The 16,748-nt window shown below is 38.6% G+C and overlaps 1 protein-coding gene across 1 annotated transcript in view; it reads left to right on the top strand.

The window, feature by feature from the left end:
• MKX (mohawk homeobox) overlaps positions 1 to 16,506 on the top strand; it is a 66,354-nt gene extending 49,848 nt beyond the window's left edge. Inside the window, exons 6-7 of the mRNA XM_042993738.1 lie at positions 13,840 to 13,873; positions 13,979 to 16,506. Coding sequence (XP_042849672.1) covers positions 13,840 to 13,873; positions 13,979 to 14,165 — 221 coding nt within the window. The 3' untranslated portion in view covers positions 14,166 to 16,506. The remainder of the gene's footprint in view (positions 1 to 13,839; positions 13,874 to 13,978) is intronic.
• The last annotated feature ends 242 nt before the right edge of the window (positions 16,507 to 16,748 follow it).

Here is a 16,748-nt window from a genome sequence, read left to right as displayed (position 1 = left end):
ATCTTACAAGGAATGTATGATTTTTCTGGCTCTTATTAGTCTCCCTCCACCCCAAAGAAAAGGGCAATTTTTTTGTGTGCTTTCATGATGAAAATATGTAGTTTGTTTACTCTTATGTATGAGAGCCAGGCTCTTTTATACAATACTTTGATTCGAGGCAATAATGACTATCTTTTTCTCATTTCTTATTCACCATCTATTTCTGGGTGTCTGGACAAAATTTATAATTGAATAATTTCATTTTTAAATTGTTTTTAAGAATGTTTAGTGTATTCTATCACCAGAAACAAAAGAGTGGGTAAGTGGGTCTAGTTTGTTCTGGAAATGTAACTTTTGCTTTCTTTTATTCTTTGCACAACTTTCTGCCTTTCCCTTCTATCTCTCTTTTGTTTAAAATAGGTCTAGGAGGACCTGGGTGGCTCAGCTGGTTGAGCATACAACTCTTTATTTTGTCTCAGGTCATGATCTCACGGTTTATGGGATTGAGCCCCCCACAGAGCCTACTTGGGATTCTCTTTCTCCCTCTCTTTCTGACCCTCCCCCACTCACATGCACTGTCTCTCTCTCTCCCTCTCTCTCTTCCTCTCTCTCTCTCTCTTTCTCTCTCAAACTAAATGAATAAACTTTAAAAAATTGGCTTGTATTATTTGTTAAAATACTACATATCTCTCTAAAGTCCAAAAAATATGGGAAGGGGTAGAAAATATAAAGAATAGCAGAGGATTACTTTTAATCTGGAAAAAGCATTAGGTTCATCGTTCCTTTCTCTAAATCAATAATTTTTAATGACTAAAATAAATCTTTACTTTTTTATTTTTAAAGGTGCCTGACTTATAATAGCACATGATATTTATAAGACAATAATCATGGTAGCTGCTTGTATTTAAATATATTTAAATCATGAAATCATGCCATTCTTTTGTATTTAAATTGTTATGAAATGCCTTCTCGAGAACTTTTTTGTATTTTGTACTTGTTCTCCTTTCCTGGTAGTCATTGAGCTCTGGTTTTTGGGGTTTTTTATGTATGATCTTAAGGGTGATTGCTTTTCTCTTTATGATTTGTTTCCATGCTTAAGTACTATATTTTTAATACTTGTAATTTTTAATACTTGTAATGCTCATAGAAATACCCCTCCTGAATACTACGTTTCTTTTTTTTAATACTTGTAATGCTCATAGAAGTACCCCTCCTGAATACTACATTTCTTTTTCTTTTAAAAAAAATTTTTTAATGTTTATTTATTTTTGAGAGAGACAGAGACAGAATGTGAGTGGGTTAGGGGCAGGGAGAGAGGGAGGCACAGAATCCGAAGCAGGCTCCAGGCTCCGAGCTGTCAGCACAGAGCCCTATGTGGGCTCAAACCCACGACCTGGGAGATCATGACCTGAGCCGAAGTCGGATGCTCAACTGACTGAGCCACCCAGACGCCCCTGAATACTACATTTCTTAAGGCTATGGTGGAAGTTTATCATTTTAGACTTGCTATGTCTAATTTTGGTAGGCCCTTGGCAGTAGTGACCTCAACACAGAATGAGTCTGCATACTCTGGGGAAAGAACATTCTCAGCTCACCCTTCCACAGACACCCAGCCAAGAGTCATTCTGAGTTCTCAGCCTGCTCATGGACCGTTAGGTGGCTTTGAGGCAACCACCATTAGCACTCTGGTTCTCTTCAGTCCTTTGGTCACAGATGCCCTGGCATTCTGCCATTGTCAAAAGAAAATCTAGGACAGGACCCTCTCAATCCTTCTTCGGAACTGTACTCAACATCATAACCACTGCATTCAATTTTAGTGATTTTGGCCTTGGTGTATGGTGGTTCTGTACCCCTAATCCTTATTCCATGGTGGTTCTGTACCCCTTATCTGTGTTCCTGTGTAGAGATCATATAGCTCTAGCTACATCTCAGTGTTGCTGTAAAAATAACATTAAAAATAGCCAAAAGCTGTTTGTAAAACCTCATCACTATGTTGATGTATAATAAAACAATGCTCTTTTCTTTTTGAGACAGGCCTGAATAAAATATTCTACTAAAGGCAGCAGAAACTAAGTTTACTTTAGTTTAAAAAAGCTTATTATCCTACCCTAGAAATAAAAAATTCTATGTTAGGTTGAATAATTAGTTTTTGATGACCCTATGTGGATTACTAACTGTCACCCTATTTTCCCAAAGGAAAGATAAAAAAATAAAAAAGTTACAAAAATAAAAGACCCCACCATCACAGCAATATAGAGCTGTGCCAACATGTTTATTTTCAAAACAGAAAACACAGATCTTATAACAGTATATTGTTACCATCGCTGTTCCAATTAGAAGAGGATGATTTGATTTTTCTGAAGTATTCTGTAATATATTACAGTGAAAATCTTGGGTTTCTTTATTCTCAAGTTTGTATTTGTAATTACTGTCCCTTAATTATATGTCATAGCATATTAAAAATTATAACAACTGGGGGGCCGCCTGGGTGGCTCAGTGGGTTAAGCGTCGGACTTCCACTCAGGTCATGATCTCATGGTTCACAGAGTTCAAGCGCCGCATCGGGCTCTGTGCTGACAGCTCAGAGCCTGGAGCTTGCTTCAATTTCTGTGTGTGTGTGTCTCTCTCTGCCCCTCCCCTGCTCACACTCTGTCTCTGTCTCCCTGAAAAATAAACATTAAAAAAAATTTAAAAATTATAATAACTGGGAAAGCAATGCAAGTAAAGTGAAGTTTTATCCCCCCCAAAAAAGGCATTTTGGGGAGGCACCTGGCTGGCTCAGTCAGTGGAGCATGTGACTCTTGATCTTTGGTTAGTGAGTTTGAGCCCCACATTGAATGTAGAGATTACTTTAAAATAAAAGAATAAAAAATCTTTAAAAAGTCATTTTTAGTGTTATATTTCTTTTTGAGCAAAAAATAGTAAAAAAGTATCTCTGAAGCTGGAGTGCCCATTTCTGAACAATATTCTCCAACAAAAGTGTTATATTTCCTATTCACATGAAGGTAGAATCAAGAACTTGGTTTGTTGAATACAGCCTTGTTATTTGACCCTTGTTGGAACACCAAGAATCCATAATGATTTTTGAAAACTACCAAAGAAATTCTGCCTCATGCTGCTACACTTGAGTGAAAACCCAGGAATTCCAGTGGCTGGGAATTAGCCACTTCTAATGCTCCAGGGCAGTTTTCTCCAGTGGCAGCCCTCTTCCCATCTGCATTAGAACACCTGCAGAGTTCGTTCAAAGGCACGTGCCTTGGCATCCCTGTGACCTACAGAATCATCATCTCAGACATGGGATCCAGGAGCCTGCCCTTTGGAGAAGTTCCCTTGTGTATTCCAACGCTCTACACCATCTCGAGAATATGTGTTAGAGGTTAGGACGTGGTGGTGGAAGCCCCTTATGGGGCTTAGCCTCTCCATGGAATTCGACATAGCCCCGTGACTGGTGAAGAATGACTGACAAGTGTCTCTTCTTCACTTCAGGAATCGTGACGCCATAGACTTTCCTTCGGGTCAGGCACCGTTCCAAGAGTTTAACACTCACTACCTCATTTAGTCCTCACAGCAACCCCAGGGGGAAGTAGGTGTTACTATTATCCCCATGCTATAGACGAAGACATTTGGATGCAGTGTGCATAAATAATTTACACAAGGTCACATACCTCATGAGTCGGCTATTTTCCTATAGTCCTAGGACACATCCTGTGCTTCAACAAATTATTGTACAAAAAGGTGGGTTTTGATCCATAAAATGTATTTGTTTCCCACCCCCCAAACAAATCAACTTATTAATATTCAGCAATTTATCCCCCACTTTTTTCCCTAGAAATCTCTTGTAATTCTAAATTTAGGTGATAACAGTGGATTGGGATCTGTATTCCACTGGAATTTAATATATGCTCTGGGATGTAGATTCATGAACAAAATCTAGAGTGGATACCTCTGGGAAGATTTAAAGTGGGGGGCACGGGGTATTTGGTATGTTCTTGGTCAAAACGGATCATCAGAAGACCTCTAGACTGGGAATAAATACTCTGAGACCTCCAACCACAGCCAAAGCATAGGAAGGAATTTTACCTCCCCCTTATGCCTACTTCCATTTTTTAAAATTTTTTAAATGTTTATTTATTTTTGAGAGAGAGAGAGAGACAGAGCATGAGCATGAGCATGAGCATGAGCAGGGGAGGGGCAGAGAGAGAGGGAGACACAGAATCCAAAGCAGGCTCCAGGCTCCGAGCTGTCAGCACAGAGCCTGACATGGGGCTTGAACTCACAAACCACGAGATCATGACCTGAGCACAAGTCCAATGCTTAACCAACTGAGTCATCGATGCACCCTACATCTACTTCCTTTTTTAAATTCTCATGTCCTTCAATATCATTGGCAAAAATATTCCCAATCTTCATTTCAAAGCCCTCCCCACCCCACTTGAGACTTTAAGTGACTGTTTCTGAAATGAAAAGCAGAAAATCACAGAACCTTTAAATGTAGAAATGTGTGAACATAGAACGCTGACATGCCAAGTACAGTTTTAACATTTTAAGTATATTAAGAACATTGAAATGTATTTGAAAAGTAGAAGGGCTGGTAATACTGTTCATCTTATGTCTAAAATATGTTTCTTTTCTATTAATAAATACAGCAGATGAACTGTGAGTAGAGAAGCTGTCATTTGCTACTCCTTGGAAAGATCCAAGAAGTTTGTGAACGTCATCTCTTTTACTGTGTCATTTCTGGTGTTAATGCAGTCAGACAGGTTTAACAGCAAGGTCTCCTGGTCTCCAGTGCCATTTCTGGAGATGGTAATTTGAGGAATTTGAAAAGCATGGCAAAAATGTGAGCCAATTCAAAGATATACTACGGTTCATATATCAAAGGAAAAATCCTTTCTGATGGTTTTTCAGAGATACTGAAGAGCTTAAAAATACATAGATGGAGCCACACTCTCCAGCCAGTTTCTAGATTATTACAAATGCATATTTTCCATTTCTTTTTGCCGAAGAAACACATATTAATACTTCATAACCTAATACTATGCAGTTATATATTCATTAAACAAGTCAACCTTCTAGAACTACAGTGTGGCAGCTATAAAATTGATCTCGGAAGAAAGAGTTCTTGTGCTATTGTAGAATTTAGAGAATGAGTATCGATATCAACTTTGGACCAAAATTAAGATTTAGCTAAGAATTGGTAAGTCCATTCAGTTTTCAGAACTAGTAGCCCAACTTGCATGTAAAAGGAGTGATTTTATAAACAATTAATGCTCCTTGCAACACACAGGCACACACAGAAGTTATTCATGCATCGTTAGGAAGTCACCTTCTGAGACTTTGGCTGGAAACCTAGCTTTCATGGATGAAACATTTTGGGTAACATCTCCAGTATTTCCCTTGAGAAAATGGAGTAACAGAATCCATTAGACACTTAAAGTTTGTAGCTATTCTTTCTTGTGGCTCCAGGATTCTTTATCTTGGCATGTTGTGTTAGTTTGGCACAAAACTACATCAGAAAAGCCATTTTGTCCTTGAAGATGATAGATTCTGCACACTTAATCCATGAATCTGAGCTATGGGCTTTGCCCAGAGTTAAAGTATTTTGTTCTTCCATAATGGTTTTCTTTTTTTTTTAATTAATTTATTTATTTTGAGAGAGATAGCATGTGTACAGGGGGTGGGAGTGGGTGGGGTGGGGTATAGGGGCAGAGAGAGAGAGGGAGAAAAAAAAATCCTAAGCAGGCTGCATGCTGTCAGCAAAGAGCCTGACGTGGGGCTTGATCCCATGAACCGTGAGATAATGACCTCAGCCAATATCAAGAGTCAGACACTCAACCAAGTGAGCCACCCAGGCGCCCCTACATAATGGTTTTCTTATTAAATCTCTGAGCCATACTAATTTTCCTAGTGACTACATTCAACCCCATATCTTAGATGTAAAAAAGTCAGAAAGGAGGTTAATTTTATTATTATTATTATTTTACAAGGGTTTATATAGTGCTTGGTATATATACTCAGGTTCCCTTCTCTTTCAGAAAATGTTCACTCATATGGTCCTCATAAGAAGCTTATGAGTCTAGTACTATTAGCCCCATTGTATAGGTGACAAAGTTGAAGACAGAGAAGTCAAGGAGCTGGCCAGCTGTCACACAGATAGTAAGTGTTAGAGCAGGGATGCAACTCCTGCTTCTAGTTCCAGGGTCTGGGCTCCAACCACTGCCCTGAGCTGCCTCCATGCCTCACACCAGACCACCCTCGTAGTTAATAGCGATGAGCTAAGAATAGAAATGAGAATATTTAACATTTCCAGACCCCCTTTCTGGTCATTCACCAACAATTTCCTCCCCATAGACTGCATTCTAATCTTCAAAGTGAAGTTTCAGACTGAATGTTTTAGACTTTGGGAAGGTGGAGTCTTTGAGATCACAGAGGAGCAATCTTAGCAGATAGGAATATGCAGAATAACTTAGCATCAAGGATATTTAATATATTTAGTGAAAAAGATTAAAAGTGAAGTTGAGACATTATAACTGGGTGGTACTCTGCTTATTGAAAAGTTACTTTCAAGTTACAAATCCCACTTCCTACACCTTTAGTCCTCCAGCCTAGACTAATGAGGTCAGAATACCTGTTTCACAGTAAGAAAGGGAGCTAAGGAACGCCCTCAAGGCTACTACTCCCTGACCAATAAGGAGCCAAGCAACACTTTTACAGGTTTACACGCAGACATGGGTACTACGGAAACAATAAAGATGTTCTGTTGTTGTTAATGGAAATATAATCTTATCCTGAAAGCTTTGAGATATCAACTTACCTACACCCTGACCAGGGAGCTCTTCGTGATTGGTTCAGAAGAGAGGGGTGTGGTTTCCAATTTTTATTTCCTGGCAGAAGTTAGAGGAGATGATGCATTGACAGAGAGGCAGCTGAAGGTGGGGATCCTGTGGATCCAGGACATCTGGGCATCATTAGCCATAGTGAGGGGCCAGCCCGCATGAGAGGTAGCAGGAAGGAAAAGAATCTTGGGCCAGATGGTAGAAGTCATGGCTGGAGGAAACACTGGCTTAATTTTTGGAAAAGATTTTTCTTCAAACTCTGAAATGATTTTGGAAGCCACTCATTCTTTAAGGCCTCAGGATAAATAATTTAGCTAGCATATTGCAAAAGGGGAAAAAAAATACTAACTCTACCCATGAAGATGGGGTGGGTTTCATTTTATAATTCTCACTATTCAGAAAGCTTTCAAAACTCCCCCACCTCAAGGCTCTCAAAACTCAATGAGCAATGTCTGTGGTACCTCCCCAAGTTCAGTTACAATCTTGTCCTGTCATGCTGAAGTGTTCAAGTAGAACTCACTTTTGGTTGTGGCAGAACTGGAAGAAGCAGTTCAGTCATCAAAAGATAAGTGTTACAGGTTGTTGGGTATTTTTTTTCCCTTCCTATTGGGGCAGACATCACTTAGAATGATTTATCATTACTCATTCAGAAGCTCCAACTACCCCCAAAGAATGGCTAACCACAGAAATTTCCTCTAAAAGTGATGCAGCCACAGCTGTCTAGGAGTTATTTAGCAGTAATTCACTCTGGGCAAGAGAAGAGTGGTTATAAGGTTATCACATCTATTAAAATGTCACTCTAATTAAAGCATGGGGAAGAGCTCAAGAGAGCTTAGAGTCCCTACTCTGTGATTTGGACAGATTTTTTTTATGTTACAGATGACATTATAGGCAGAAAAAAAGTCTCTTTTTGCACCTCTGTGCAAATACTAACCAAAATACTAACAAATAGTTAATACTATTTGTTAACAAACAGTTAATACTATTTGTTAACAAATAGTTAACAAATTGTTAACAAAAATACTAACTAAAATACTAACAAAAAGAACAGAAAATGTGCTTAATAGATTTTTTAAAGCTTATTTTTACTTATTTTGAGAGAGAGAGAGAGAGAGAGAGAGAGAACAAGTGGGAGAGGGACAGAGAGAAAGAGAGAGAGAGAGAATCCCAAGCAGGCTCCACACTGCCAGCACAGGGCCCAATGCAGGGCTAGAGTTCACAAACCATGAGATCATGACCTGAGCTGAAGTCAAGAGTCAGACGTCTAACTGACTGAGCCACCCAGGCGCTCCAATAGATTTTTAATAGGTTGTCATTCCACAGGCTTTCCATGTAAACAGTGCATTAAATCTTGCTGTGGTCTTTGAAGGTGGCTTTATCAACAGAGAGCACTCAAATAATTGAATGCAAGAGTTAAAAAAAAACCATGACTTTCAGAGTCAACTGATGTAGAGCTGAGACTCACCACCCCCACAGCCAAACTGAGTCCTTTGTAAGTTTCTGGACCCCTCTAAGCTACAGTGTCATTTGTAAATAAGGGCCATGATGTTCTTCCACAAAGTTATTGTAAGCATTTCAGCAGATAACGGTTTAGAGCTCCTGGCATAGTGCCTGGCATCTGAATAAGCATTCAATCAATGTTAGTAATTGTTTACTTTATTTTAAAGATAACCCCTTCATGTAACATCGGGGTCTGTCAATATTCAAGTTTAAACTGGATGAAGCTGGATTTTGAATTCTTTCAATCTGTTTCTATTTCACAGACAAAAACCATTGCCACATCAGGGAAAGCCAAATGGCAGATTATTACCTTATTTATTAACAAAGTGTAAGACAAAAGTAGAAGTTCAGTGAAAAAAAGCAAACATGTACGGAATGACCCCATTTTTAAAAAAGGATATAAACTTGCTTGGAAAGCCATATATACAAATATTATATTCATTATCCCTAAATTTCCTTTTTTTCTCTCTTGTATATTTTTCCCCAGATTTTCTGCAGTGAACCTGTGTTCCTTTCTTATTAGAGAAAAACAGCATATGCTAATTTTAAAAAAATTTTAATGTTTTATTTTTGAGAGAGAGAGTGTATAAGCAAGGGAGGGGCAGAGAGAGAGACACACACAGAATCCGAAGCAGGCTCCAGGCTCCCAGGTGACAGCACAGAGCCCGACGCGGGGCTGGGACTCACCAACTGCGAGATCATGACCTAAGCTGAAGTCGGATGCTCAACCGACCGAACCACCCAGGTTCCCCATCAATGCTAATTTTAAAAGCAAAGAAGCATAGAGTCACAGTGGAACCAATCTGTAGGTGTGTGTGTGGCCCTGCCTGGATCTAGTAGTATGTGGGGGAAGTAGAGATAGAGACCATGGAAAGTGGGAGCAGGGAGCCCCAAGGATCGCTCCGTCCATTTGGTGTAAGGTCCTGCAGATTTTGAGCCATCGGTAGTTTGTAATCTTCAGAGAGGTCTTCTGTCTGCCCAGTTCGCCAGGGTCGCGTTCTTTACTTCAGTTGTTCCAAGTATGTAAATCACTCCAGAAACTGATCTGGCGTCCCGGGGGCTCTCAGGACGTCCAAGATCAGAAACACATCAAACCCTGGCTGTCCACACCTGCTGTTCGCAGTAATAGCCCCAAAACGGACACAGTGTGAAAGAACACAGTTGTCAAGCATCTGGAGCTCTGACTGTCTCCATTTTAAGTTAGGGAAATACATAAAGCATGATTTTTAGATTATTTATTTTTTTTAATCCTTATATTCTTTATTTACACTTCAGTGGTGTGAGTTACTACTTCACATTTGCAGAATTTTTGAAACATTCCTAACTTTAGGGCTTATTGATTACATTTGGAAAAAAAATCTCAGAGAAACAGACTTGGCCATATTTTTGTCTCTTTTTATGACTATAACTCTTTACTTCAGGAATATATATCAGAACTAATACGTTTCTAAATTGCACTTATCAAAATTGAGTGGACGCTTTGCCCACAGAGCTCGGTGCTTACACATCTCGAATTGCAATAGAAGTGGTTTTCAATATAATTGTTTCTCTACGTAACTTTATAAGGAAACACATGTCCAAACTGAGGATAGCCCCACTTTAAGTTTTAACATGGTTTGGGTTTTACGGCATCCAAGATTTTCCTAACTACGCACCTCTTTTTTTCTTTCCTTTTCTTTTTTGGTCTTAAAACACGCTCTTTTGGCTGGTTCAATAAGTTGTTCCTGCCAACCAGTTGCTTTTATGGTAATTGACAGCGTAGCTGATTTTTGGAACCTTACAATCTAAAAAGGCGTTTTAGCCCAGACTTTGGAGAGGCCGAGCCAAGCTACTTGCAGAGTGAGAGATACAGCTGAGCTGAATGTGGGGCAGTCAGACCCTAAGTCTGTGCATGTTAATTAACAGCAGTGAAACGTCTGCTCTGGCTCAGACTTCAGATTTCTCTCTTTTCAGCAGCATTACAGAATCCTTCTCCTGTCAGATTGTTCCTCGATGCCACTGCTGGAGGCGAGCCTGTGAGACCACCTGTCTGTAGTGACAGAAGTGGCATGAGCCCCCTGAGCCCTGGTGATGGGTCAGTAGACCCACTGCTCTTAACTATTGGCTGAAAAGACACAAAATACTTGAATCAGATAAGAGCTAGCATAAGAAAAAAATCTTCACGTTTAATACAGTTATTGAATATAACGAGTGGATTGTAAATTTTCTGAGTTCCCCTCAAATGATATCAGTTCTCTAAAATAGCTGGGGTATCTCCCCAGATTTCATCTCCACATGAGGAATAGAAAAACAGTCTCCCCAAACTACCAGATCTTGATTGTCCTGCAAAAGCTTTCCTACAAAAGCACAAATGTTTCAGAGTAAAAGGACCCCTGTTTGCTATCTTCCTGTTGCTGGTTCTTCTGGGAACTAGAACACCCAGCTCTGAAGGAGGTGGCTCTTGGATGCATAACATCCTAGTGACAGCAGGCAACTCACCAATAACAGCAACAGGAAAAGCATGTCCTCCTAATACCAATTTATGTTTAAACCAAAAGCACCCTGGACACAGAGACTCCTCCCCCACCAAAAAAAAAAAAAAAAAAAAAAGTAGTGGTCACCTCTTTCTTGTTGGTTTGAAATGTTTGACATTGAGTTTTGTTACACACTGCTTTAGCATTGCTATTGATAGAAAAGCAAAATGTTTTCTTCTGTTCATTACTTTTTAATGAAGACTTTTCTACTGTTGATGGGGAAAAACCTAAATCCATACCTAATGACATTAAACATACCCATCTGCCTGAGAAATAAAATACAGGATGCGTTCTTTTGAATACAGGCGAGCATATTGTTGAAATTTGTGAAACTAATTAAGAATACCCAAACAGACATTGGAATCTATGTTTTACACTTCAAAGGTATTTTCATAGGCACCAAACTGTAAAACACATACACCCCAAGAGTAAGCAGAGTTTTATAATTTCACAGTTGGCTGTAGTAAACTTGTTTCTCAGTGGAATGAGTTCAGGGAGGCAGCCCCAGGGAGTGCCAGCAGTATCCAGCCATAAATGGGGCTGCAGGACATACAAGTTCACTCTTCATCTTAAATGCAAGCTCTCCATGGACCTTAACAGTGAATTACATGTTCCCCTTTCACGTGCAGGCTCCTCCACTCATTTAGGGCATTTCTGGGTTCTGTAACCCATTACATATTTGATAGCCCCAGGCTTCCTTCTTGTCATCTATGCAGCAATCACTCTCGGGTTGACCATTCAGGTAGGGAATCTGACTCTGGTCCCCTTTGAATCTGTGAGACCGCTTTGTTTGTAAGCCAGAGCATCAGTTACATGGTCTTTTCTAAATTATGTTTTGTTATTTCCCTAATGTTATTTAAGCTTCATGGAACTTATTCTGCTTTTGCCAAGTCTTTCCATTGAATAAATATCTCCATAACCTATTGCTTCACTTTGGCAACAGAATTGTTGCAATTTGTGGGCAAAATTGAGCAAAGGCCTAGATCTTTTTTTTTTTTTCCTCTGTAAAATATCCAATGTTGCTGGCTTCCCTCCTCCTAAACAAAGGCCTTGACTTGTTCTCTGTTTTAGTAGTGCCTTGTCTCTGTCATTCCTGAGTAAAGATTTACAGATAATAGTATGAAACAAAGAATGACTTAGCGGACATAACAGAGACATACTGTGCACATAGAAAGTCACTAATACTAAATAAGCTAAGACACAAAGTGTTTAGAATAGTGCCTAGCACATAGAAAGTGACCTGTAAACTAAGATTATTGGAGTTCCATGAATTAAAACTTGTCATTCTTTGCCTCCAATTACATAAGTAATTTTATAATTCAAAATATCAAAAGCAGCAGAAATATAGCTAACCATCCAGGGCAACCTAGTAGGGACCAGTAGATCCAGATGGAGACCATCCATCTGCTCACAGACCCAGCTATGTCCCCAAAGGATAAGTGAAAGATCAAAGAAAGAGACTAATGTTTGTTGTTCTGTTTGGGGCCAGACACATAACATCTCATTTATTCTTCATAACAACCTTGTCATTTATGTTTTTGTTTTGTTTACTTGCCTTCTTTCTTTTTTAACTTCCTGGGTCTCTAGCAAGGGTTATGCAAAAGAGCTCACAGCGACCTGAGGCCTGACTCAGGATGCACTAACAGGCTTTCCCAATTCTTTTTCCTTCCTAAAGGACATAGGAGTTCAGCTGCCTCATCTCCATGGACATTTAATCATTTTCTGTTGACCATATCTTCCTTGGCGAATTTTATCCTGGTCACACTGTATTATGATTATGTTGATGCTCTTATTCTCAAGTCCCATGACTCTCTTAGAGCCCAAATCTGGAAATTATGCTGTCTGACCCAACTAGCCTTGAGCATTGCAGAGAAAAAAAAAAAAAAATACCTTTTGAGCTGGGGGAGGTAAAACAAAGGGAGAGGACTGCAGGCAGCAAAAGACAGCTTTCCAAAGGCCATAGAAACAGAAGAAGGCCTTGAGCACACATTGTGTTTTTCATGTTTCCTGTGTGGGGCAAAGTGCCTCATTCTGTAGCTATTGTTGATGATGATGGTGGTGGTGGTGACTTAACCTAGTTTTGGAGACTCATAGGCTGATGGGGAGTTTCAATTCTACTCTTTTGTCCCCACTTCCCATGCCATGCTAGCGGACCCTCTTTACCTTCTGAGCATCTTTCCCTCCAGCATGTCTATTTTTTGTGTTCCCAATACCATATTCTTTTAGCCTGAGAGCTACGTAGGGAGATTTAATCAAGATCAAGAGGCCATTTCGTCCTTCTTGATAACGATGTTTGCATTGGTAGACATTAGTGCCTGAGAGAGGGAGGGAATCTACACCAATAGAGAGAGTGCATAAGCAAAGCTCACACCCTAATGCTCATTTCCTACAGTAAGAGGGTTTCCTTTGCAGCTTGAAGACTGATGTCTGTTTACTCTAACATGCCAGAAGTCCAGTGCTGCTGCCAGTGTTGAATCTGTCACTCTGGCTAGCTAGTCAGAGGGAACTATTTGCCAGTCCTTTTTCTGAGATGAAGGTTTGAGTCCCATGAAATCACAGAGGCACTCTAAAGATCTTCTAGGAACTCCCTGATTTTATAGTTGAGGAAACTGCATCCCAGACTGTGGGGGCATCATAGTCTATCCAAAGGTAGACAGCGGGTGAGTGAGGGAGTGAGACCAGAACCTGGCCCAGGAAGAGCTAGTGTTCCTGTCCCTGTGCTGTCTTCCTCCTCATGAAAAGGCCCAATTTTTCAGCATACATTAACATCAGATTTTTGTTTACTTATGAAAGCTATTTTTAATTCTTTATTACCTCTTCTCATCCTGCTTCTTTGCAAAGAGATTTCTTTTGTATCTTAATCTAAACTACTTTTTCTTTGTAAAAAAAATTAATTAATTTCAACCAGATTTCCTGATGAATCTCTATGCCGGTAAATTAATGATGCAGCTCCTGAGGTTAAAAAAGAAAGAAAAAAAGAAAAGTAATTGAATTTTTGCTTGTCTTTACAGACGCTCTGGAAAATGGATCCAATAAGGGTGACAGGTGAGAAATATGTTTTTATTTGCCATTTATGCGTTTCGCTGATGGCATTTTCTGTGTATGCTGCAATGAGTTTGATCATTTTCTTTCTTTTTTGCTTAAATCCAGTGCAGCCAATAGGAAGGGACCAAGCAAGGACGATACATACTGGAAGGAGATTAATGCAGCGATGGCCTTAACCAATCTTGCACAGGGCAAAGACACACTGCAGGGAACAACCAGCTGCATCATCCAGAAGTCATCACATATAGCAGAAGTAAAGACGGTCAAAGTGCCACTGGTTCAGCCATTTTAAGGGTTTGTCACTTTTCAGACCTACGGCTGCTCTTCGTGTCAGTGTTTTCCCATCAACCCTCATCTTAAGAGCCGAAGCAAAAGTGAAAATGACTCCCTCTCAAACCTCTTCTTGTTTTTAATTATCCTAAATATATCATTTAGTTGCTACTATAAGAGACATATAAATTATAAAAACCTCACTTTAATCAAAAGTAGTAACTTATTTTATGTTACTCAAACTATGCATAAAGTGTCTGCATTGCCATTACAGTAAGTGCCTTGCTTCCCCCCAAAATAAGCAACAACGTGGGCACAGCAGAGCTGCTGTGCCTCAAATGACAACGCCACAATGCTTGTTAGTCCGTGTGTGTCCTTCCAGATGGGCCTAACCATTTCAGGACAGAAACCAGAACTGCTGAAAGCCCTCAAAATGTTTTCAGTAATTCACATGTTAAAACTTGGAAATCTACACAGCCCAAATGAGATGTTCCTTTAAAAAACAAAAAACTGCTGCAGTATTTAAAATTGTTCAGCATGCTTTTCAGAGTGACAGTGAGAATTTCATGCATGTATCTTGCCTGCCTATCTGACACACTACAAAGGTCCAAAATGAAAGGAGCGGCAATCACGTAATATGTTTATTTAAGAAGAATCCCAGTGAATCCATTGTGATCTGGAAAACTTTTTCCAAGCACTGCTGGGAAACACCACAGTGCCCTTTAGAAGTAATTTGGATTTCTCTTTCTTAAGTTTTGCATAAGTGTTTTAAAATTTTATTACGTAAGTTACTCAGAATTTTCCCGTGCAGAACTAAACCTGTAGTTTAGTTTTAACACATAATCCTGTTTGCATTAGAGGTCAGTGCTTTTTGTGATGGAAACTTTTTCATATGGAATGGCTGAAAACCTTTTATTTGGTTCATTTCAAATTATAATTGCTGATGGACAATTTATATTGCAACGAGAACAAGACAATGAAAGAAATGTATCTCTATGTGAATATACATATACAGACATAAAATTGATTTTTAAATTTAAAACATATGGAAAACAAAACATTGACAGTCTTTGAATTTGCCAAGTAGGACATTTAAGTAAAAATTAAGTGAAATCATGCATTAAAAGAAAGAACATTTCGTTTCTAAATTAGACTATCACTGAGTGAGAATAATCAATATCAAGAAAGAAGAATATAGGTTTCAATCAAACAATAATATTCTAATCAGCTTGGGGAGACTTGAAACTTGAATAAACACCAGAGATGCCAAATATAACAGAGTATATGTGCTACAGAGAAGTAAAAAAGGATTTGACTCTTTTATGGTGGGATGTTTTTTCTGGGTATGTAATCTATTTTGTAATTTTTTTTTAACTGGAAAGCATTTTTGTGAGTGTGAATGAGAGCCAATAGTGCAGCCGTGTGGTGATATTTTTCCTTATTTTGCAAAACGCTTTTAAAACCAAAGGCTGCTCTAGTTGATACATGGACAATATCATTCTTGATATAAATTGTAGGACACTTTTTCATGTAACATAGCATTTGGGGATTGGGTTTATTTAGTGTAATGAAGATAATTTGATATAAAAATATTTTGTATATATATATTTTTACTTTGTTTTCTAAATTGCTGTTTGCAGTAACAGTAAGTGCAAAGCAAGATATGTTAAGTTATGACTGTATGATCGGATGAAGTATGAGTTCTTTTGGTTTACATCCTTAAGTAGTTACGGATCCATGATAAAAACTTTGGAATCTTTATAAATTAATTTGTCAAAATGTGATCATGTCAGAGAAAACTAAGGACAAGTACTTCACTCTTTTTCATACTATTATAAGTTATTCTGGTATTAAATATTTTAATAAAATTGATTTTGTTTTGACATATTTCAGTTAGATGAATGGATGCTGGTTGTTTTTTGTTTGAATTAGTCATAATTCACTTTTGCCATCTTTTTAAAAAGAATCAGCAGATTTGCTCTATGATATAAAATATGGATGACAAGCCAATATAGGAGAGCTTTCACATGATTTTTTCTTTTAATACCAAAGCTTGGAATCTGGCCTATAAACACATCAAGAAGCTTTTATAATTAGGACATCCTTGGCAATATCTCCATTTGCAATTACTTTTAATTTATTTTTTCTCTTGCTGCTTTAACATTTTCTGGAAATAAAAGTCTCCCCTCCCAAATCCTTTAAAAGAATCCTGAACAATGCTGAGCCAGCAGCTAAGAATCTAACTCATAATTTATGTTGTAGAGAAATAGAATTACCTCTATTCTTTGTTTTGCCATATGTAATCATTTTAATAAAATTAATAACTGCCAGGAGTTCTTGACAGATTGAAAATAAAAGTTAATTTCTAGACCTCAATGATCATATGAATTTTGTTTTCCTTTGAGAGTTGACCAGGTGGAGAAAGAACAGAAGGGTCCATTATATGTTGTAACTCTCTTCAGGTTGGTAAGGGATATGATATGGGAGTACTGCATTTGTATTAGGTTTGACTTTCATCACCTTAGACCACCAACCCACCTTTTAAGAGCCGAGGAAAAGAGAGTATGATGCTGTTAAAATACATAACTTCAAAATGAACATTTTC

Source organism: Panthera tigris, chromosome B4 (genome assembly GCF_018350195.1).
Source record: "Panthera tigris isolate Pti1 chromosome B4, P.tigris_Pti1_mat1.1, whole genome shotgun sequence".
NCBI classification, from domain to species: Eukaryota; Metazoa; Chordata; class Mammalia; order Carnivora; family Felidae; genus Panthera; species Panthera tigris.
This window is presented reverse-complemented; position numbering and strand designations above follow the sequence as displayed.